Here is a 24,935-nt window from a genome sequence, read left to right as displayed (position 1 = left end):
GATGCAGAAAAAGAACACAAAATCTAAAAAAAATGAGGATTGCATCAAACATTATCACTCCTATCTGACTTCACTGTACTAACAATCCCAAATCAATAGCTATGGTGATCATGTCATGTGACGACTACAAAGTATAATGGCATGGTGAATACATGAGGTTTGTTCTCAACAAAATCTCTCCTGGCTCTTGCTGTTGAACCATTTTTTTCTGTGTGCCTCTGTAGTTTTTTTAAAGGACAGGTGTAGTGTTTTTAAAAAAGGGTTTAAAAAAATGATTTATTTATTTATTTTTTACCTTTTTGTCAGCTTACAATTATACCCCATTGAGGATACAAAACACCAATACCTTATATCCCTAAGAAATGTAAAGCTTTAGAAAGGGGTGAAGTCAGGCGTGTAGGTGGTGATACAGGGGATTAAGGAGTGAACCTCCCGCAAGAATGGCTGAATGATGGGGCATTCCCACCATATATGTAGCAGGGATCCCCTGTGCAGGCCACATCTCCAACAGGTGGGAGAGTTAGTCGCTGAGAATTTGTGCAGTAGTTCGGGAGTCCTGTACCATTTAGAATATAGTTTAAAACTGGTTTCCTGAGCAAGCACATTCAAGGATCCCTTATGGATATGGTAGTAAATGTTAGTCCAGTCATCTCCGGAGAGGCTCAGGCCCAACTCCCCCTCCCAGCGCGACCTGAATGCTTCCGTAGGTGCATGGTCGGCTGGGAACAGCATGGAGTACAAGATCGATATCAGTTGGCGATGTGGATCAGGGGCATCACAGAGCCTTTCAAAATACGTAAGGGATCGGGTCCAGTCTGCCAACGTCTGTGTATGGCCAGGAAGTGTCGTATTTGTAGGAAGTTATAAAAGGGTATGTTGGCGGTCGGGTATTTGAGAAGGAGGTCTCGGTAGAAAAGCAGGCGAGATCCAGCAAAGAAGTAATGGGCTCTAAAGGGTACTTTGGGAGATGGACCTTCTGGGGGCACAAACGGAAGGCCTGGGAGGAATTCAGGGGTGGAGCATAAGGGCGAAAGTGGGCTGCGTTTCGGGGTGAGATCAAACTTCTTACAAACCGTGTGGAATACCCGGCACCGTGGCCCCCATTAAGGGGTGGGAAAGGGAGAGTTGTGGCGTTGCGGACGGTGCCATCCAGGGAAGGTGGTGTGCAGGGGATGTGGAAGTGGTGCTTTCTAGATTCACTCAGTCTTTAGATTCTGCATGGGCGTGCCAATCCACTATCCTGGAAAGGTGGCATGCCCAATGGTATTTCAGTAGATGTGGCAAACCCAAACCGCCTTTCGGCTTGGGACAGGTGAGCATGTCCCATCTAAGCCTAGGTTTCTTGGATTGCCAAATGAACTCAGAACATATGCGTTGATACGATGTGAAGAAAGCTGGTGGACTTGGATCGGGAGGGCCTGTAAGATATAAAGTAGTCAGGCAAAGATATTCATCTTCACAATGGCAACTCTGCCAAACCAGGAGAAGGGCCCCTCTGTCCAGGATTGTAGATCCGTTTTAACCATGTGCAAGATCGCTAGATGATTTTTCGAATATAGATCTGAAAGATTGCTTGGCAGTTGAATGCCTAAATAAGTAATAGCTTGAGATTCCCATTGGAAGGGGAAGTTGGTATGGAAGAGTTGCAAGAGCATATTATTATTTCTATATAATATATTCTATATATTCTATGCTATTCTATTATATATCTACTGTGAAAATCATCTAAATACTCGTGCTACGGTGAATAAATGTAAAATATCTTTAGCCTGCTATGCACAAAGTGTAAATCACTTGTAAACCTAAAAACAAATAAATATAGCACTTGCAATTATAAAAAAAAATTGTACCAAAAAATGGTGAAATCAGATATAAGTCCAAAATATCTAATCAAAAATTGATATACAATATGCAAATGACATCTCTATATATTAAAGTAATCTTGTGCTTCAATCTTCTTAACATTGCAGATGTGCTCCATACTCACTCCGCGATGTGACACACACCCTTCCAGTTTCCCCACTTACCTAAGGTAATGGACTCCCAGCTTTTCAGTCTGTGGGTCAAAACACGCTTGAATTTGGTATAGAGAATGGCTGGTCACAATGGACCGATGTAAACCTCCCCAGCGTGGCTCTCAGACATCCAGAATGCTCCCCCAAAACTCAGAATAAGAAAGGAAGCCAATAGTAAAATACTGTAAAGCTAGTGTTTCCTGCACAGTTAAAATAAATACTTACAGGAGAAATGTAAAAGCGCAAAGAATTTTTCCCGGGAACGTCGAGATCAGCGTGCGTTCCATAATAACTGGAAGTGACGTCCTTAGGACTCGGAACTGGAAATTGCGCCAATGAGTTTTGCCCTCCCACAGGGCATCATCAAGGACCTCTAAAAGAAAAGTTTTGACCTCCCGTGGTTTGACCCCCAGACTGAAAAGCTGAGAGCTCATTACCTTTGGTAAGTGGGGATACAGGAGGCGTGTGTGCCACATCACGGAGTGAGTTGGAGCACATCTGCACTGTTAAGAAGATTGGAGCACAAGAGCACTTTAATATTTGGAGATGTCATCTGTATATTGCATATCAATTTTTGATTGGACGTTTTTGGACTTATATCTGATTTCACAATATTTTTGGTACGATTTTGTGGTATAATTGCAAGCACTGTGTTTATTTGTTTTTATATTTTCTGTTATATTTTTTCTATTCCATTCTATTATTTTCTACTATGCTATTTTCATTTCCATTCTTTTATATTTTTTGCTCTATTCTATTTTTTGCTATTCTAATCTATTTTCTATACAAATGGAGCAAGAAAACCAAACTGCTAAACAGGACAAAATTCTTACTCACCCAGCGCTAAGTGATTATAAAATTGGTAAAATTGTTAAAAAAGACCCTATACGGTCCCAGCTGCTGCTGTAAAAACAAAATAATAAAATCAAGGTGCAATAGATTCACTCTACAGTATAAATAAATCTAAAACACTAGCAGCGCTATACAATGCACATCACAACTATATGCATATAAGTATCAATTTATATTTATATATAAATTACCACATGCATGCATGTGAAGAAAGTCCCAGCTGAGAATTAATAACAGTCCAGACTGGATGTCAAACTTATACGAGGAAGGGTGTGAAGGATTCCTAAAAGCACCCAGTAAACCTCCACCATCAAGATGTGCTCCCCATCAAAATGGACACTCACCAGACTGCTTCTAAAGTCAAGCCTGTATATTTCAGACAGATCTCAATTCGTTGGACCCCAATTCAGCTGCAATCCACTCACCACATCCGTGTCATGGAACAATACAAATGAAGTGGGGACACATAGCATAACTCCATATATTTAATGCAAAAGCAAATAAAAACACAGTTCCCAGCTCCCATCCAAATTCTACTCACAGAGGTAGATGAAATTAAGGCATTACAAATGCATGTGGCATGCTGGAAATCCACCGCTGCTATCCGTGCTGCTAGGTACCGTAGCTGTCCGGAGCTCGTAGCGTGGCTTGGCTTGGCATGGCGTCTTACGTTACTATGGCTACCGCTTACTCACCTATTCTATTTTCTATTCTAATTCAAATGTATTCTATTTAAAATTTGAATTTTGGAAATTGGTTATATTCTTTCCATTCTATTCTTTTTTTCCTAGTCTATTCAATTCTTTTCTTTTCTATTCTACTCAAATCTATTCTTTTTTTCTATTATATTCTAATCTATTCTTTTCTATTTTATTTGAATTCAAATGTATTCTGTTTGGATTTTGAGAAATGGTTATATTCTTTGTAATCTTTTATTTTCCATTATATTCTTTTTTAAATTCTATTCTATTTTTTTATTTTCTATTCTATTTTTTTCTATTGTATTCAAATTTAAATGTATTCTATTTGAAATTTTAATTTTAGAAGACGGTTATAAACTATTCTTTTCTATTCTATTCTTTTTTTATTCTATTCTTTTTCTATTCTTTTTTTTCTTTTATATTTATTTATTTTCTATTCTACTCTATTTGAAATGTATTCTATTTAAAATTAGAATTTCAAAAGATGGTTATATTCTTTCTATTTTATTATATTCCTTTATTTTCTACTCTTTTTTTATTCTTTATTTTTTTCTATTCTACTTTGTTCTGTTTTACTCATTTTTTTTGGCTTTCTATTCTATCCCTTTATTTTCTATTCTACTTTTTCTATTCTTTTATTTTTTAATCTGTTCTGTTTTACTCCTATTATATTATTTTTTTGTATTTTTATATTCTATCTATTATATTTAATTTTCAATTCTATTCCTTTATTCTATATTCTATTTTATTCTCTTCAGAAAATCAAATTTCATTCTAAAACCATGTGAATTTGGTTAGAAAAGTATTTGATATTGATTTGAAAACTATTTGAATTCAATTCAAAAACTGATTAGAAAACAATTCAAATTTCATCTATAATTTTTTTCGGTATTTCGGATTAGTTTTAATTCATTCCTATTGTAATTCATAAATTTGGATACATCCAAACTTGTGAATAACAAAAAAATAATTCAAATTTAAATTCAGAACGAAAGGAACCACACATGTCTAGTTAAATCTATCTTGTGTTCACATTATTTTAAGATCTTGGGAATTTAGTTCATTTGCTTCTTCTTCTTAACTTTTGCCTGCAACTTTCCAGGTGTAAAATATCACAAGCTTTTGCAGGAGGGGGTCCAAGCTGATTTTTTTCTCCTCATATTTTAAATTGTCATGAAAATGCTTAACCTGTGTTGCATGCTTTGACTTATATCTGTAAACACAGTTACTGTGTTACTATTGCAAAAAATAATGTCTTAAAATTATCCATGGTCTGTTTTTAAGCATAGTTAATTTCATGGTATTTTTAGGAAAGAATTGGACAATTATACTTTGCTTTCCCTATTTTTCTTTTGTTATTTTTCATCAACTGCTGCTTTCTTTGTCCTCCTATTATTACCTTTTTCTGTAAAGTACTTCATGACTTTTTTTTTAAGGAAGCGAGATGACACTAGATCACGCTTATTAAAAATGGCATTGAAATGTCAAATACGCATCTAGTATAGTAAAGGCAAGTAGTGTCTAGCAGGGAAGTTGTTCAAGCTTAAAAGAAGGTCAAGTATAAACATTTTTTCACATGCTAGTCTAGAGGCAGGGTCAGAGCTAGTATATACTGATGGAAAAAGAACTGGTAGATCTAAACATTTTGTCTATTTTTACAAACGACATATTGTACAAGTCTTTTCTAGGAGAAGTGTGGGAAGCAAAAATAACAAACATACATACTCATTGCCGTGATGTTGCAGCTGCCTCCCGCTGGCTCTAAGACCAAGAACAGAGTGTCACGTACCTCGTCAGAGGCCAGAGTGCTGAGAGGGCTCCCCTTGTGGCTAAGTGCAGAACACCCCTGGAGGTGGTACAGGGGATGCAGTGCCTAAAGAAGCACGGGTTTCCATTTGTAATAGTCTGCAAAGCTGATCACCGGATGGCAGCAGGAACAGGCAGGATACACTGTAGGCCAGTTCCGGACATACTTGCAGGGCAAAGCAGGAAGCAGGACCACAAGCCAGGCCAAGGGTCATACACCATGGATCAGTCAGTAGCATAGGCAGGTAGCAGAGACTGGAATAAGCCGGGGTCATACACAGGTAAACAGTTAATAGCAGAATCAGTGAGCTAAGCCAAGTAGATCAAGCAGAAGCAAGTCAGAAGTTCAAGCCCAGGATCAGAGCCAGGAATCAAGGTGAATCAGGTAAAAAGGCAAGCCAAGTCGGTAACAGTAGGTCCAAGATCAGGATACACAAGGCACAGGAATCACGGGGGGGGGGGGGGGGGCTGATGCGCTTTGGCATACACGATTGCGCACTGGCGCATATATCTTCTTGATTTACCAGTTCTTCTGCGGATTGTTCTCTGACACTGAGCGATCACATGATCACTCACTGCTCAGTTTGCTCACAGTCAGTCACCACTCTCTTCTCTGTCCCTCCAGCTCTCGCTGGAGCCCCCCGGCTGTGGGTGAGAGCAGCTGACTCAGTGTCTCAGCAGGGCGAGAGACTGAGAGACTGAGAAAGCTGTCATTCAGGCATCTGGTGAATCCCATCATTATTGTTAGGATCCTTCCAGAGTCTGGACCAGCCTTGTGATGTTAACTGACAGCAGGCTTTAGCCTGTATGACCAAAAAAAAAAGCTTTGGCCATACTTATCTTTTAAGGGGTTCTGTAACTGATATCTACAGTATTCTAAATTGATGCTGAAATTTTGGATCATGGTTCCACATCTTAGATATCTTGGGGACTATAGTAGTGGTATCTTCCAACTTGAGATCCAAAATCCATGCTTATTATAAAGAGGTTTTTAATGTTTGCATTGAATTTGTTAAATAATAGAATGGGTCCCCATGATGCCTTGCACTTATGTAAAATAATGTAATGACCAGAGATGTCCTGACTGTTCTCTGCAGCATTGAGTACTACTCACCACTGGAGAAAAAGAAAATCTAAAGGGGAAAGTATTCTGCCCATCATATGACCAGCTTGAAACATCTAGAAAGAATAGTAAATATATATATATATATATATATATATATATATATATATATATATATATATATATATATATATATATATATATATATGTATATACATAAAGTACAGCCAGTAAAGAGATGAGATGGGAGCCTTGAATTGGACTTTAAACTACCGATAATGCAGTAGGAGCATTAGGAATTCTAAATCTGCAAGAGGAGAAGAGAGATTCCATGTAGTAGATGTGAGTGCCAGAACTCTGGTTGGATTGCTAAAAGTTTTAACCCTCCTCTTGTGTTAGGGTCAAAACTGACCCGTTTTCAGGTTTTGAATGTCTATAAGTATCACATAAATTTGTTTATTGCATCAAGATTTTTTTACTTTGTCAGGAACCTCTATTTAAACAATGTAATAGAAAAATAATCCTTTTCACTAAATTATAAAATACTGTGGTGAAAATTAAGACGTTCATGGTGTTAGGATTTTAGGACACTAATAAGTTCCAAAACTGAAATCATAAACACTCTCTCTGCTTAGTAACAGTGACAGCCAATCCCCTCTCAACCCTGTGAGCTGTAGTTAGGGAGGGGCCTATCTCTTTTCCTGCTTGTCTGCTTCTCTAAATAAAGTGAAGAAACATGGGACAAATACATTTCAGAGTTGCTGACTTTATTTTACCATTTTTTAAATTTGACAATGAGAGGTATGCTATCAAAAGAAAGGTCTAGGGATCACACCAAAAATATTAAAACCAATCTTTTCAAGGATAAAGAAGCCTAACAAGGTAACCAAGAGGTAAGAAACAAATTTGATGATAAATAATTATTCAGAGGGTATTTTATGGCTGATTTAAAACAAAACTGACCCTAACATCATGGATAGTAACGGAATTCTAACATAAGAGGAGGGTTAAACTACCCAGCACCCACTTACTTTAAAACCCATTAGGTTTATGTTGACCTATTCATTAAAAATGTAAAATACCATGTGGTGTGATACTTTTTTAGATTTTTACCACTGGAACATTTCCTGGTAAATATTTAGTCTGAATAGGTTATACAATTACCTAACTGTTCAGACATTTTTCTTAGATTTTTTCCTGTTGCTGTATGTCATATTGATCTACAAACATTGAAGTTATCAGTCTTGACTCACCACCTGTGTCAGATCCTAAAAAAAAGTTTAGCTACATTTATGGAAAACCTTTTTTTTTCCTGTCTTTTAGAATTCTAGAGTTTCAAGAAACTGGCTATTTGGATGTTCTGAAACAGAAATGGTGGCCGCGGATGGGACGATGTGATTTAAACAGTCATAATAACGCACAAACAGATGGCAAAGCACTAAAGCTGCACAGTTTTGCTGGAGTATTCTGCATCCTAGCGATTGGATTACTGCTTGCTTGCCTGGTGGCTGCCCTCGAATTATGGTGGAACAGCAACCGGTGTCGACAGGAGTCACCAAAAGAGGTCCATAACTACTATTCTTATTATATAAAAGGTATTTTAGGGACATGCATCATTGGAAGCAATAACCCAATGAGTAGATTTAGTTATGCAATGACAACCTACAGCACCTATATGATGGATCTATTAACCCGTGTTACAGTACAAACTTGGTATAAATGCACCAATAATGCATGTCCCTACACAGCTACAGGGCTGTGACAGTGACACATGCAAAGGTGTGCCTGATTGATACTTGGAATCCTAAGCAGATTAATCATTTGCTTCCCACCTTTGAAATGATAAAGCATTTAATGCGTTCTGGACCAGTGTGCACCTCAAAAAAATCTGTCTGGTGCAAAATGATTTATAAACATTGTAATAGTGATCCAAATGGATAATTTTAGTCACTGCCTTAACTTTGTCATCTAATTTGAGTATCCCTATTCAGAGATAGTTACGTGCACATTAAGTTGGTCAGAGTATAATACAGTTGAAAAAAATAAAAAGTTACTTGATATAAGTACAATCATAATACAGTAATTATGGAGGTTTTATTTTTCTCAAAAATAGGAGATAATTGGGGCGCTGAAAATTTTTATTTTGCACTGCTTAAAAACAGAGCAAGGCAAAAAGTAGTAAAATAGTAAATGAAAACCCGTTGTGAGCACAGCAATGCTGAATGTTGTCATGCATAAAGCAAACATCCATTTCCATCAATTAAACTTCTTAACAAGCTAACCTTTCAGAGATTTTCCTTTGTTCACCAGATGTCTCTAAACAAAACATTAACATTCAAATGAAGACAATGTTTGAGAAGCCTGTGCATGTAAAATATTTATTTCTTTTTTTCCCTTCTATTTATTTAAATAAGCAATGCAGTTGGCATTGTGATCAAAATCAAAATTGACTTTGAATCCGTAAATTTCAATTGATAGTTGCAGTTTTGATGAAATCTAGGATTATCTGACAAATGTTTGTGTCCTGCTCTATTATACTCAATTGTTTATGTGATAGCAAAATATGATTTGGGGCACTAGAGAATATTCACATCAGTCCCGAGAAGTAGAACTTTGTTTTCTTACCAAAGTCGCATACGCTTGGAGGAATCTATTTCAATTCCAATTAAAATGCCAATTTAACTGCAACACCCAGGGTAGATATACCCATACAAAGAATTATTTGTGTTAGGCAATCTGAAATGTTTTATCATAGTTGCTAAAGGAATTTTGACCAGATAGGTTTAAAATGTTTAAAATGTTAAGCAATTTCCTTTTCATTTTTATTGATTAAGTAAGAGGAGGACCTGCAGTTATAATAATATGATAGTGATCTTTCTTTAATTTAATATTCCAGTTCTACAACTGAGCAATGATAACTAGGGTTGAGCGAACACCTAGATGTCCGTGTTCGACGGGTTCGGCCGAACTTTAAAAAAAAGTCCGGGTCCGTGTCCCGGACTTTTACCGAACTTTTCCCGGACACCGAACCCCATTGAAGTCAATGGGGACCCGAACTTTAAGGCACTAAAATGGCTCTAAAACACCAAAGGAAAGGGCTAGAGTGCTGCAAATGGCAGCAAAACGTAATTAAGAGCATGGCAAGTGCTCTGCAAACAAATGTGGATAGGGAAATAACTTAAAACAACAAAAAAAAAACAGAAAAATAAAACAATGTTCTTCTTCATCTCTGAAGGACGAGGCCCATATGGAGTAGGAGGGAGGTTGAGGTGGTGGTGGATGTGGCGGTGACATAGGCGTGCGCACAGGGTGTGCTGGGTGTGCCTGGGCACACCCTAATCACCTAGGGCACATAGCATTGCCAGTGAGGAGATGGGAAAGATCTCCCTGGGACCTGCTCTGCTCTATTTCTCCTTGCCTACAGGTACATGGCCCCGATACATTACTCTCCCTGCTGGCAAACACATGCATGTGTATTTCAACTTTGGGGTGCACACCTTAATGCAATAGGCTGCGCACACCTATGGGCGGTGTAGGTGGAAGCGGCGGTGGAGGAGGACCAGGGCCGGATTAACAGCATCATGGGCTTGGTGCTGAGGATTTTGAAGGGCCTTAAGGGCCGTGCCTTGCCATGCACCCAGAGGAGGAAGGGTGCAGCCATGCATTCAACATGGGATGCTGTCTCTGAAGCCCATAAACACATCCATGCATCGCCAACTGTCCCTCCTTGTCCGGCCTTCACGCTGTGTGGGGAGGTTCTGAGGGTGCTGCCTGGGGAAGCGAGCATAGAAGCCAGACTTCTGTGTTTACAAGTGACAGAAGAGCGGTAACAGTGAATATGGCCAACCCGGGGCCTATATAAAAGGTAGGGGCCTGGAGCTGCAGCTCCAATAGCCCCTACATTAATCTGGCCCTGAGGAGGAGGACGAGGTAGCCAACACTGCTTCTTTTCAAAAATTTTAAATGAGGGTACACCCCAAAAGAGTGAGAAAGAGCAAAAATGGAACAATGGGTGGGTAAGGTCGGTATCCATTGCTATTCTGCATAAGGTACGGAAAAGTCCCGTGGGATCCATGCCTGGTTCATTTTAATGAACGTGAGCTTGTCCACATTGTCTCTGGACAGGCGGCTGCGCTTGTCTGTTATAACGCCCCCAGCCGTGCTAAATACCCGTTCAGATAATACACTGGCTGCAGGGCACGCCAGCACCTCCAAGGCGTAAAGGGCAAGCTCAAGCCATGTGCCCAATTTGGAGACCCAGAAGTTGAAGGGGGCAGACCCGTCATTCACTACATGTAGGCGTGTGCACACATACTGCTCCACCATGTTGGTAAAATGCTGCCTCCTGCTAAGACGTTCCATCTGAGCTGCTGGTGCTGCTGTTTGTTGTGGCGTGCTGACAAAGCTTTTCCACATTTCGGCCATGCTAACCCTGCCTTCTGAGGTGCTGGCGGTGCCCTGGTTGCGTTGGCGACCTCCTCCTCCTCCTCCTCTGCCTTGTGCTTCCACTGTGGCCCCGCTGTCAGATGGGAATGCCAGCAGCATGGCGTCTACCAGCGTGCGCTTGTACTCGCGCATCTTGCGATCGCGCTCCAGTGAGTGAATTAAGGACGGTACGTTGTCCTTGTAACGGGGATCCAGCAGCGTGGCCACCCAGTAATCAGCACAAGTTAGAATGTGGGCAACTCGGCGGTCGTTGTGGAGACACTGCAGCATGTAATCGCTCATGTGTGCCAGGCTGCCCAGAGGCAACGAAAGGCTGTCCTCTGTGGGAGGTGTATCGTCCGTGTCCTCTGTATCCCCCCAGCCACGCACCAGTGATGGCCATGAGCTGGCCTGGGTGCCACCCTGCTGTGAACATGGTTCCATCTCCTCCTCCAGCTCCTCCTCCTCCTCATCCTCCTCATCCTCCAGAACTGTGCCCCTGCTAGACAATTGCGTCCCTGGCGTTTGCGTGTGCAGGAACCCACCCTCGGAGCCCCTTGCGAATGACTGCCCTGAAAGCCTTGGAAATGTTACCTCTTCATCCTCCTCCTCCTCCTCATCCTGTGCCACATCCTCTTCCATCATCGCCCGAATTGTTTTTTCAAGGAGGCATAGAAGTGGGATAGTTAAGCTGAGAACGGCGTCATTGCCACTGGCCATGTTGGTGGAGTACTCAAAACAGCGCAACAAGGCACACAGGTCTCGCATGGAGGCCCAGTTAAATTAAATAGCGGAATAGAAAATATGATCCAAAAAAAGTGTATGTATATCACACGTACACAACCACACTGGGCCCCAATTACTATTGTTTGTACCCCTAAAAGGCTAGATGAGGAGTAGGGGGAGTATGGAACAGGCAGCACCCTCAAACCTTCAGAAGTATGAGATGAACCCCAACAACTTGGAAAGGTGGATCTCTCTCACACGTACCGACACAGACTATCCCGCAATTCAATTGATCCTCAAAGGTTTTTATTGAATAGCGGAATAGGAAATATGATCAAAAAAGTGTATGTATCTCGCACGTACACAACCACACTAGGCCCCAATTACTATTGTTTGTACCCCTAGAAGGCTAGATGAGGAGTAGGGGGGGTATGGAACAGGCAGCACCCTCAAACCTTCAGAAGTATGAGATGAACCCCAACAACTTGGAAAGGTGGATCTCTCTCACACGTACCGACACAGACTATCCCCCAATTTAACTGATCCCCAAAGGTTTTTGATTAAATAGCGGAATAGAAAATATGATCCAAAAAAAGTGTATGTATATCACACGTACACAACCACACTAGGCCCCAATTACTATTGTTTGTACCCCTAAAAGGCTAGATGAGGAGTAGGGGGGGTATGGAACAGGCAGCACCCTCAAACCTTCAGAAGTATGAGATGAACCCCAACAACTTGGAAAGGTGGATCTCTCTCACACGTACCGACACAGACTATCCCCCAATTTAACTGATCCCCAAAGGTTTTTGATTAAATAGCGGAATAGAAAATATGATCCCAAAAAAGTGTATGTATATCACACGTACACAACCACACTGGGCCCCAATTACTATTGTTTGTACCCCTAAAAGGCTAGATGAGGAGTAGGGGGAGTATGGAACAGGCAGCACCCTCAAACCTTCAGAAGTATGAGATGAACCCCAACAACTTGGAAAGGTGGATCTCTCTCACACGTACCAACACAGACTATCCCCCAATTTAACTGATCCCCAAAGGTTTTTGATTAAATAGCGGAATAGAAAATATGATCCAAAAAAAGTGTATGTATATCACACGTACACAACCACACTAGGCCCCAATTACTATTGTTTGTACCCCTAAAAGGCTAGGAGTAGGGGGAGTATGGAACAGGCAGCACCCTCAAACCTTCAGAAGTATGAGATGAACCCCAACAACTTGGAAAGGTGGATCTCTCTCACACGTACCAACACAGACTATCCCCCAATTTAACTGATCCCCAAAGGTTTTTGATTAAATAGCGGAATAGAAAATATGATCCCAAAAAAGTGTATGTATATCACACGTACACAACCACACTAGGCCCCAATTACTATTGTTTGTACCCCTAAAAGGCTAGGAGTAGGGGGAGTATGGAACAGGCAGCACCCTCAAACCTTCAGAAGTATGAGATGAACCCCAACAACTTGGAAAGGTGGATCTCTCTCACACGTACCAACACAGACTATCCCCCAATTTAACTGATCCCCAAAGGTTTTTGATTAAATAGCGGAATAGAAAATATGATCCCAAAAAAGTGTATGTATATCACACGTACACAACCACACTAGGCCCCAATTACTATTGTTTGTACCCCTAAAAGGCTAGGAGTAGGGGGAGTATGGAACAGGCAGCACCCTCAAACCTTCAGAAGTATGAGATGAACCCCAACAACTTGGAAAGGTGGATCTCTCTCACACGTACCAACACAGACTATCCCCCAATTTAACTGATCCCCAAAGGTTTTTGATTAAATAGCGGAATAGAAAATATGATCCCAAAAAAGTGTATGTATATCACACGTACACAACCACACTAGGCCCCAATTACTATTGTTTGTACCCCTAAAAGGCTAGGAGTAGGGGGAGTATGGAACAGGCAGCACCCTCAAACCTTCAGAAGTATGAGATGAACCCCAACAACTTGGAAAGGTGGATCTCTCTCACACGTACCAACACAGACTATCCCCCAATTTAACTGATCCCCAAAGGTTTTTGATTAAATAGCGGAATAGAAAATATGATCCCAAAAAAGTGTATGTATATCACACGTACACAACCACACTAGGCCCCAATTACTATTGTTTGTACCCCTAAAAGGCTAGGAGTAGGGGGAGTATGGAACAGGCAGCACCCTCAAACCTTCAGAAGTATGAGATGAACCCCAACAACTTGGAAAGGTGGATCTCTCTCACACGTACCAACACAGACTATCCCCCAATTTAACTGATCCCCAAAGGTTTTTGATTAAATAGCGGAATAGAAAATATGATCCCAAAAAAGTGTATGTATATCACACGTACACAACCACACTAGGCCCCAATTACTATTGTTTGTACCCCTAAAAGGCTAGGAGTAGGGGGAGTATGGAACAGGCAGCACCCTCAAACCTTCAGAAGTATGAGATGAACCCCAACAACTTGGAAAGGTGGATCTCTCTCACACGTACCAACACAGACTATCCCCCAATTTAACTGATCCCCAAAGGTTTTTGATTAAATAGCGGAATAGAAAATATGATCCCAAAAAAGTGTATGTATATCACACGTACACAACCACACTAGGCCCCAATTACTATTGTTTGTACCCCTAAAAGGCTAGGAGTAGGGGGAGTATGGAACAGGCAGCACCCTCAAACCTTCAGAAGTATGAGATGAACCCCAACAACTTGGAAAGGTGGATCTCTCTCACACGTACCAACACAGACTATCCCCCAATTTAACTGATCCCCAAAGGTTTTTGATTAAATAGCGGAATAGAAAATATGATCCCAAAAAAGTGTATGTATATCACACGTACACAACCACACTAGGCCCCAATTACTATTGTTTGTACCCCTAAAAGGCTAGGAGTAGGGGGAGTATGGAACAGGCAGCACCCTCAAACCTTCAGAAGTATGAGATGAACCCCAACAACTTGGAAAGGTGGATCTCTCTCACACGTACCAACACAGACTATCCCCCAATTTAACTGATCCCCAAAGGTTTTTGATTAAATAGCGGAATAGAAAATATGATCCCAAAAAAGTGTATGTATATCACACGTACACAACCACACTAGGCCCCAATTACTATTGTTTGTACCCCTAAAAGGCTAGGAGTAGGGGGAGTATGGAACAGGCAGCACCCTCAAACCTTCAGAAGTATGAGATGAACCCCAACAACTTGGAAAGGTGGATCTCTCTCACACGTACCAACACAGACTATCCCCCAATTTAACTGATCCCCAAAGGTTTTTGATTAAATAGCGGAATAGAAAATATGATCCCAAAAAAGTGTATGTATATCACACGTACACAACCACACTAGGCCCCAATTACTATTGTTTGTACCCCTAAAAGGCTAGGAGTAGGGGGAGTATGGAACAGGCAGCACCCTCAAACCTTCAGAAGTATGAGATGAACCCCAACAACTTGGAAAGGTGGATCTCTCTCACACGTACCAACACAGACTATCCCCCAATTTAACTGATCCCCAAAGGTTTTTGATTAAATAGCGGAATAGAAAATATGATCCCAAAAAAGTGTATGTATATCACACGTACACAACCACACTAGGCCCCAATTACTATTGTTTGTACCCCTAAAAGGCTAGGAGTAGGGGGAGTATGGAACAGGCAGCACCCTCAAACCTTCAGAAGTATGAGATGAACCCCAACAACTTGGAAAGGTGGATCTCTCTCACACGTACCAACACAGACTATCCCCCAATTTAACTGATCCCCAAAGGTTTTTGATTAAATAGCGGAATAGAAAATATGATCCCAAAAAAGTGTATGTATATCACACGTACACAACCACACTAGGCCCCAATTACTATTGTTTGTACCCCTAAAAGGCTAGGAGTAGGGGGAGTATGGAACAGGCAGCACCCTCAAACCTTCAGAAGTATGAGATGAACCCCAACAACTTGGAAAGGTGGATCTCTCTCACACGTACCAACACAGACTATCCCCCAATTTAACTGATCCCCAAAGGTTTTTGATTAAATAGCGGAATAGAAAATATGATCCCAAAAAAGTGTATGTATATCACACGTACACAACCACACTAGGCCCCAATTACTATTGTTTGTACCCCTAAAAGGCTAGGAGTAGGGGGAGTATGGAACAGGCAGCACCCTCAAACCTTCAGAAGTATGAGATGAACCCCAACAACTTGGAAAGGTGGATCTCTCTCACACGTACCAACACAGACTATCCCCCAATTTAACTGATCCCCAAAGGTTTTTGATTAAATAGCGGAATAGAAAATATGATCCCAAAAAAGTGTATGTATATCACACGTACACAACCACACTAGGCCCCAATTACTATTGTTTGTACCCCTAAAAGGCTAGATGAGGAGTAGGGGGAGTATGGAACAGGCAGCACCCTCAAACCTTCAGAAGTATGAGATTGTGTTCACTGTACCCCACAAAGATTGAGTTCACTGCACCCCACAATGATTGTGTTCACTGCACCCCACAAAGATTGTGTTCACTGCACCTCACAAAGATTGTGTTCACTGTACCCCCCAAAGATTGTGTTCACTGCACCCCACAAAGATTCTGTTCACTGTACCCCACAAAGATTGTGTTCACTGCACCCCAAAAAGATTGTGTTCACTGCACCCCAAAAAGGATGTTGTTCACTGCACCCCAAAAAGGATGTTGTTCACTCCACCCCAAAAAGATTGTGTTCACTGCACCCCACAAAGATTGTGTTCACTGCACCCCAAAAAGATTGTGTTCACTGCACCCCAAAAATGATTTTGTTCACTGCACCCCAAAAAGGATTTTGTTCACTGCACCCCAAAAAGGATGTTGTTCACTCCACCCCAAAAAGATTGTGTTCACTGCACCCCAAAAAGATTGTGTTCACTGCACCCCACAAAGGATTTTGTTCACTGCACCCCAAAAAGATTGTGTTCACTGCACCCCAAAAAGGATGTTGTTCACTGCACCCCAAAAAGGATTTTGTTCACTGCACCCCAAAAAGATTGTGTTCACTGCACCCCACAAAGGATTTTGTTCACTGCACCCCACAAAGATTGTGTTCACTGCACACCAAAAAGGATTGTGTTCACTGCACCCCAAAAAGATTTTGTTCACTGCACCCCAAAAAGATTGTGTTCACTGCAGCCCAAAAAGATTGTGTTCACTGCAGCCCAAAAAGATTGTGTTCACTGCAGCCCAAAAAGATTGTGTTCACTGCAGCCCAAAAAGATTGTGTTCACTGCAGCTCACACACAGAAAAATGGATGTGGATCACTGACACCTGCCTATCTCCAATCCCACACCACACAGCAATATCGATTGTAGTTTGTAGAACACAGTTTCCCTAAAATTCAGCAGACTCTGTCCCTAACAGGATTGAGAAGAGATCGTAGATCAGGATTGAGTGCAGACCCCACCCCCCACACAGCAATATCGATTGTAGTTTGTAGAAGACACTGACCCTATAATTCAGCAGACTCTATCCCTAAAATGCCTACAACTCGCCCTGCCTAAACACTCCGACCTGTCCCTCAATTCTATCCGGACACAAATGGTTTTTTCCTGCCTATCTTTCCCTAATCAGCAGCCAGCACGTTGATGTGTGCTCTGTCCCTGAATCTAAGCAGCATAATGACGCCGCTGCGGCTGCCTCGAACTTATAAAGACTTGGTCACATGCTTCAGACGGCCAATCACAGCTACTGAGACATTTGCAGGCATGGCTGGGATGGCTTAAGGCACACCAGTTAAACGATTGTTGATTGGCTGTTGAAAGCCCGCCATGAAAAGAGCGCCAAAGCATGCAAAACCCGGAAATAAAACGACCGAACACGGATTTTTACCCGAACATACAGTAAAGTGTCCGTGTCCGTGTTCGGGTACAAAAAATCCAATTATTCGGTACGAACACGAATAATACAGTCCGTGTTCGCTCAACACTAATGATAACTACTGTTTCACCATGCTGCCCTTTCTGACCACACATAGATAGATCCACATTACTTGGTCACCCTTTTTTGAAGCTTACCAACTGTTTACAATTTTAGTCTTAGGCTGGTGTCCGCTGACACTCACCTGCATCCAATTAGATCCTTTTCACAAAAAAAACAGATGCATGGGGGATTCATTCCCTATCTGTCCGATCAACCCATGGAGAACAAGCAGGGCTGTGTCTTTGTCCGCTCTGCATAGTGGAGCAGATACGGACCTATCATCAACCTGCTCAGCAAGGATCAGCAGAGAGTTCCCCGGCTGAGGAGGTGGATGCAGATTACAGAGTCCACCCCGTGTGAAAGGGACCTTAATGTGTATGTCAGGAAAAAAAAGCATGCAGGGCATGTCTGTGAAACATACACAATTCCCTGCTTTTAATGCCTTTACAACCCCTGCAAATACAGAAAAATACCTGTTGATGTGCCAAAAATGCACTCAGTTCCTAGGTCATGTTGTGGGTGGACAACACACAGGATTTACTGAGTGGTATCAGTCATCCCAAATGTTTTTTGCTAAATTATTAAACCCATCCCCCTATCCTATTCTCCACAACATAAAGCTAATTTATATGTAGTCCAAAATAAGAACTAGGAGGGCTAATTAGGCTCTTTGTGGTAACCCATGAAGTGTGTACAGGACAGCTTTGAATTTCTGACATGATCAGCAGGCATTTTTTGCATGCATTTAACATGTATAACAAAACACTTTCAATGGTATATTTACCAGCCAAAATGAAGCAAATAAAATAAGATTATCATTAAGGTTTACATACACTTTAACACAGGTAAAAAAAGATGTGCTGTATGGAATTTTGTTTCTTAAAGGTGAGGAATAATCTGTTTATGTTTTGCCCTCCCTGAATCAACATACTAATGATGTTTTAATTAAACATTTTCTTTTGATTACATACCTCATTTTAGATCCAGTGAAAACACAACTGGGTCCAATTGCATCTCAATGCAATACAAGCAGATTATGATTGGTGGGACTGGCTGGCAGGGTGCCCTACATAGCTGCCTCAGTACTACACTCAAAAATGTTCAACTCTGATGCAACCTGACACTTGGGGGGGAGTTATACATATTTAAAAATACATTGATGGGTAGGTGCAGTATAATTCTAGAGCAGTGATGGGGAACATTGGCACCCCAGATGTTTTGGAACTATATTTACCATGGTTCTCAACTACACTGCAGAGTGCATGAGCATCATGGGAAATGTAGTTCCAAAACATCCAAGGTTTGCCATCACTGTTCTAGAGGATGGGAGTTCATAAGCAGACTGGATTTGCATACAGACCTCCCTACGTAAAAGACATAAAGAACTAAATTCTAATTCATAAAAAGGTCCAGTACAGGGACAATGGGGAGGAAATGGCTAGATGATGCTGAATGTCCTTCACACAGAAAATGATGTGTGCTCTCTCTGTAATAATCTCACAGTGCGCAGTGAAATGAGAGTAAGCAATTTCAGTACAGAAGAGGAGCCTGAGTAACTGTGCAAAACTTAAGGTGTGGCTGGAGGTCAGCTTTACTTTTTATGTTTTTTCTGCATTACAGAACATCAGTCTGTAGAACATGTAATTGTAGTAAAAATACAACTTTTAAGACAATTTTCTTAGAAATTGTCTTTAAAGCGGTTGCATACTAAAAAAACAAAAACAAACCCTGCAAGCCCCGACACGGTCGTCTGGACAATGCTGGGGGAGCTGACATGCTCCCTTGGCGTCTCTTCCTGGTTTGGCGGCTCCGGCACTGTGAGTGGCCGGAGCCGTGATGACGTCACTACCGCGGGAGTTTCCCTTTCCGGCAAGATCCGGAAAGGAGCTTTGAAGGTCCGTCGGTCCTTCAGAGCGCATGCGCCGCAGACGTCAGCGACTGCATGCAGGTTGAATATCTCCTAAACTATGCAGGTTTAGGAGATATTAATTGTACCTACAGGTAAGCCTTATTATAGGCTTACCTGTAGGTAAAAGTCAAAAAGCTGAGTATACTTAAGTTGCAAACTGTCTTAAAAGTTGTATATTTACTACAATTACAAGTTCTACAGATTGATGTTCTCTAATTACCATTCCTGTAGAACTGCAGATAGGTAGCTGCATGTACCTCTGGATACCCTCATGAGCTCTTCAGGAGCTCCACAACTCTAAGCACTTATTTATTTATTAAAGGTATTTATATAGCACCAACAATTTTGTGCAGTGCTTTACATTCACATCAGTCCCTGTCCTCAAGGAGCTTAGAATCTAAGGTCCCTAACTCACATTCATACCTACACATACCAGGGCCAATTTAGACAGGAGCCAATTAACTTAGCAGCATGTTTTGGAGTGTTGGAGGAAACTGGAGTACCCAGAGGAAATCCATTAAAAATCCATAGGGAGAAAATGCAAACTCCAGGCAGGAACTGCCATGGCTATGCAAATTTAGACTTCAGCTCTCAAAGTTGAGCTGTGTCTCTCACATTCTTCCAAATAACCTCATTATGAATTTTCAATACTAAGTGCTCAAGAAGACACTCCATGAACATACAGGTACCAATTTGGTCAAGTTCTACAATCCTGTTAACTGTTTAAAAATGTTGATCTAACAACAAACTGATGTCAGCAATTTTGGCTGGTTACTTCAGCACATATCATCCAGCACTGTCTGCAAACACTGAATTAAATAAGCTTTTTTTTGCGATATAAATCCTGCAAATGCAATTATTTTCAAGAACATGAAACCTAGGCTTCAGCTTTTATAAAAAGTATTTTTTTTTTTTAATAGTGTATTTTTATGAGGAGAGGTAGCACTTTGGAAGTAACAACTGCATCTGGTAGCTTTAACAGGGCCAGAGTTTAACCTCTTAATGCTGGCCACACATATATGCGGCCTCTTGGCATGTGGGTCTTCACGCCAAGTGACCACCTATATGTGGCTCTGTGTAAACCACACTCCATGCGTGCTCTCAGCCTTGTAGCTGGCTGGTACCAGAAAGCTCCTGATGCATACTACCAATCTGGAGCTTTCTGATCGTGTGACCACTGTGACTGCCACAAAGCGCCCGCCTCCTGGCTTTTAGGAACCCCTAAAGGTACAAGAGGCAGTTGGCAGGAAGGGGTTAATTAACAATAAATAGTCTTAACATTCAAAAAAATGAACAACATTTCACTGGCAAAATGTTTACTGTAAGCCCCGTTCACATTAGGTCGCTCTGACTTAGGGGTCGACCTGTGAAGTCGTGTGCGGCGCGACTTGCACGGACTTCATAACATGAATGTCTATGCAAGTCACCTCCAGGTCGCCCCGAAGTAGTACAGGACCCTTTTTCTAAGTTGGAGCGACTTGTGTCGCTCCTATTAGAACAGCTCCTGTACTACACAGTGGGAGCGTGAGGACCGCGACTTGTCAGGCTGACAAGTCGCCTGACAAGTCGGATCAATGTGAATGGACACTAAAGGTAATTTTTTCCAAAAAATCAAACAGAAACAAAAACTAAATAATAATAAAAAACAACAAGAGAAGAAATATAAAGGGGAAAAGGCAATATAGAAGGCAATAGTTGGGGTAGCATCTGAAAACTTCACCCATGGATTCCATATTTCTCTAAACTTACAAAAGTTTCAGTTGGCTATAGCTGTTCGTTTCTCCATGCACATGATATTATTCAAATCTGTGACCCATTCCTAGTGTAGGGATTACTTGAGATTTCCAGTGCCAACAACTTATGTTGTTGTAGAAAAAGTGTATTGGTGGATCTTCAGTCATTTTATAAATCTGAGAACCAAGTAAAAAAAAAAAAAAAACAATTCTTTAATTCTAGTGAAGTGGTTTTCCTAGAATGAAATGCTATCATCATTCTGCTGCAGATAGGAAAAAGTATATATCTTATTTCAATTGAACAGACTGCAATATTGTAATTTTGTAGCAAGTCACACAGTGAGAGGCTGCAAAAGGCAAAGATCTCTGCTTTAGATAAACACAGTCATGAACTGCATATGTGATTTTGCCATCTCTACCCAGCACCTCATATATGGTTCCCTCCTTATAGAGAGAGAGAAGCAGATGAAGGCAGTATCAGGGGGAGTACTGTGATCTCTGTGAGAAATATATACCCATAAGAGAGATAATACAAACCCATAAGTGTTAGGCTGAGTGTACATGGGTAGTTTTTTTCTCGTTCAGCTAGTGGGTAGAACCAAAAAAGTTGACAGAACCCCGCATCAACACAACAATGTGTGATGCGGGAATCTCTTCTGCTGTGCTATTGTATTCTGACAGCCCCCCCACATCAGAATAGACTGATCAGTGCTTGCAGACATTGGCTGAAAGCGCTGATCAAATGCTGGTTTTCCAGCAAGACTGCTGGACAGAAGCCAACAGTTAGACAGTGGTACACATACAGTATACTGAAAGTTGGACTGTCCCTGCTGAACATTAACAACGGTACATGTAAATTGGACTTTACACTTACATATTGCTTATCATGAAGAATGAAAAACAACAAATAACACAGCGCAAAAATAGTGAAAAAAAACTCTCTGAATGTGTATAAATCCTAGATAAATGTAAGTGAAATACGTTGAATATTGCAGAATTATAAAATCATATTCCCAGAAGATTACTGAAATACAAACCAAAAACTATATCAAGCATGTGTACAGTGAACGATTTGTGTGCAAAACATAAGTAAAAAAATATTTTTTTGCAAAGAAAATTGTTTGGATAACCAAACCAATTAAAAGTCCAAATCAGCAAGTGTCCAGTGAAAGAATAATTTTTCATGCTCAGTGCTCTCTTCTAAACAAAAGTTGTGCCAATCCGTGCTTCCTCATGCAATTCGTTGTGGTTCACACCCACTTGTGAATACACTTACCAGACGGTGTGGACCCCTTAGCAGTACTGCACATGGGTCAATCAAGCTTAACCCTGGTAAGGATTGGCACTTTTCCTCATTGGTGGTCACGCAGGGATGGAAATATATTAGAATTATTACCATGAAAAATATATCCGATACCAGGTCCACTTTTATGCCACTGCCCACTGATAAAGGCCAGATTTCTCTTTCCCTTTTAAATTTTTTTTTTTTCATAATTTGTATTTTTATTAAAAGTTTTCAAAAGTACAAATTATGCAACATAAAGGCACAACAGTAATGGCTGTTTCACACACTGAGGCCGCCTTGCGGACTCTGTTTTTTTCAGCGGGGGATTGATCCGCCGATCCCCCGCAGAGCAGGAGGATGACAGCTGTGTGCAGAGACACAGCTGTCAGGTCCCCATGCATCTCTATGGAGGAATCGGATGGGAATGGACCGTCTGTCCGTTCTCATGCGATCCCATCTCATCCGATCCGCTGGACAGATTGAAAATAGGGTTTCCATCCATCCAGATTTGATGGATCGGATGTCAGCGGACATGTCTCCGCTGACATCCGATGCCCCATAGAGATGCACTGGGGCATCCGTTCAGATCCGCCAAAAAACAGACAGGCGGATCTGAACGGTCTGCCTGTGTGAAAGGGGCCTAAAAAACTCACAATGATCACGTTGAGTCACAAAACCGAAGGGCCTTGTTTGTGATCTGAAAACAAGATAATAACATACACAACGTATGAACATAGCCAGAAGAAAAGTAGATATCAAACCAAATACAGAAAAGTAGTATTTGGAAAATCAAAGGGCATACAACAGGGGTTAGGATACAAAAATTGGTTACATGAAAAGAGAGAAGGGCAGCCATAGATAATAATACTCAAACCCAATCTTAATAAAGAAAGAGGGCCGTATTCAGATCAATCCCAGATTTCCCATATCTTATTGAACTGGGTCACAGCATCACTAGCCAGAGCTGTCATATGCTCCATTCTGGGGATTTCAGAGATAGCATTCAGGAGCTGAACCTGGGAGGGAGGAATAGGTGATAACCAATGCAGTGGAATAATTCCCTTGGCTGCTAACAAGTTCTACGAGGTTAGCTTATTTAGAGGTTTACCAATACCAGGAAACGGGAGGGCTAGAAGGTAATGTAGCGGGTCCAATGGAAGGGTAAATTCAAGTAGTCTTTGGAGCAGAGACATTACCATAGATCAAAGAGGCACCATAAGCTCACATTGCCAAAAAATATGATAATGGGTACCCGTTGCTTTACCACAACGCCAACATAGAGGGGAAGTGAAGGGTCCTGACAATGTATTACTTCAGGCATTCTGTACCAGAAACTTATGATTTTAAAAGCCATCTCTCTCTCTGCACCACACATGTGAATATTTTAGACAAAGAGGATCATACCTTATCCCAACAGGGGAAGGTGATGGAACGCTGGAGAATAAGTGACCATTTAACCATATACTGTAGGTATGGAGGTCCCTGGTAAGGGAAAAGGCCCCATGGAATATTTTATAGATAGAGGATATTAAATGTAATTGGGGTGGTCCTTGGGCACAAATATACTCAAAGGCAGTAGGTTTCGGCAATATAAGGGGGAGTGTGGAGAGCTAATGTTTAATTTGAAGATAGGAAAAAAACATATGTTTGGGAATGTGATGTTTAGCGTGAAGGTATGGAGCCTACGGGTGACAAGATAAATTAGAACATTAGATAAAGGGGGGCATGGCGAAGAGAGAGAAAACTTGGTAGAACAGGTGCACCAAACCTTCATAACTCCTGTAATCTAGGGTCCTGATGCAAGGATGAAGACTAAATCGGGAAGCAGGGATGGGCCAGATAGAGGGAGTCTATCTCAAACTCTGACCATCTATTCAGTGCTGTTTGTCTGGACTCAGCGGGCAGTGATCGGGGGTGGCCAGCGGAAATCGGTGCTGCCAGCCCCGTGCATCAGCATCCCTGCTGCCTAGTGCCCCCCAGCACCACGCATGCGACCGACGTAGTACTACGTTGGTTCGCGCAGCCGAGCCAGCCTGCCACAGTAAAACTACAGCGGGCAGTCGGCAAGTGGTTAAGAGGGTGAGGACATCAACTGTATGGTTATCACTGATGTAAGGTGGCCAGAACACCAGGGGGAATATGGAGAGGCATAGCTTCCGTCTTAGAGGTATTTATATTATACCAGATAGGGAATTGAACTGGGTTAATAGGGCATGTAAGGCAGGAAGGGAGCGAAGGGAGTGTGTCAGGGTCAACAAATCATCAGCAAATAAAGACAATTTGTATTTCCTCTGTGGCATAGGGACCCCCAAATGTCTGGATGGGCATGAATAGCAGCAGCTAGGGGCTCGAAGCATAGGGAAAAAAAGTAGTGGCAACAGCAGGCATCCCTGCCTAGTGACATTAGATATCAGGAAGGTTTACAACAGAACAGAAGACAATTAAACCTGCAAC

At 41.5% G+C, this 24,935-nt stretch overlaps 1 protein-coding gene across 3 annotated transcripts in view; it reads left to right on the top strand.

Annotated features, from left to right (window-relative positions):
• Positions 1-24,935, top strand: part of GRID1 (glutamate ionotropic receptor delta type subunit 1) — a 1,530,549-nt gene that overhangs the window by 1,453,502 nt on the left and 52,112 nt on the right. For 2 of the 3 annotated variants that reach the window (XM_082268262.1, XM_082268263.1), the window contains exon 15: positions 7,761-8,001. In XM_082268262.1, coding sequence (XP_082124388.1) covers positions 7,761-8,001 — 241 coding nt within the window. Of the gene's footprint in view, positions 1-7,760; positions 8,033-24,935 lie in introns of all 3 variants that reach the window. The other variant, XM_082268264.1, reaches the window with a different exon arrangement.

The sequence above is a fragment of the Pelophylax lessonae genome (assembly GCF_965119305.1).
Source record: "Pelophylax lessonae genome assembly, chromosome: 9".
NCBI lineage: Eukaryota > Metazoa > Chordata > Amphibia > Anura > Ranidae > Pelophylax > Pelophylax lessonae.
This window is presented reverse-complemented; position numbering and strand designations above follow the sequence as displayed.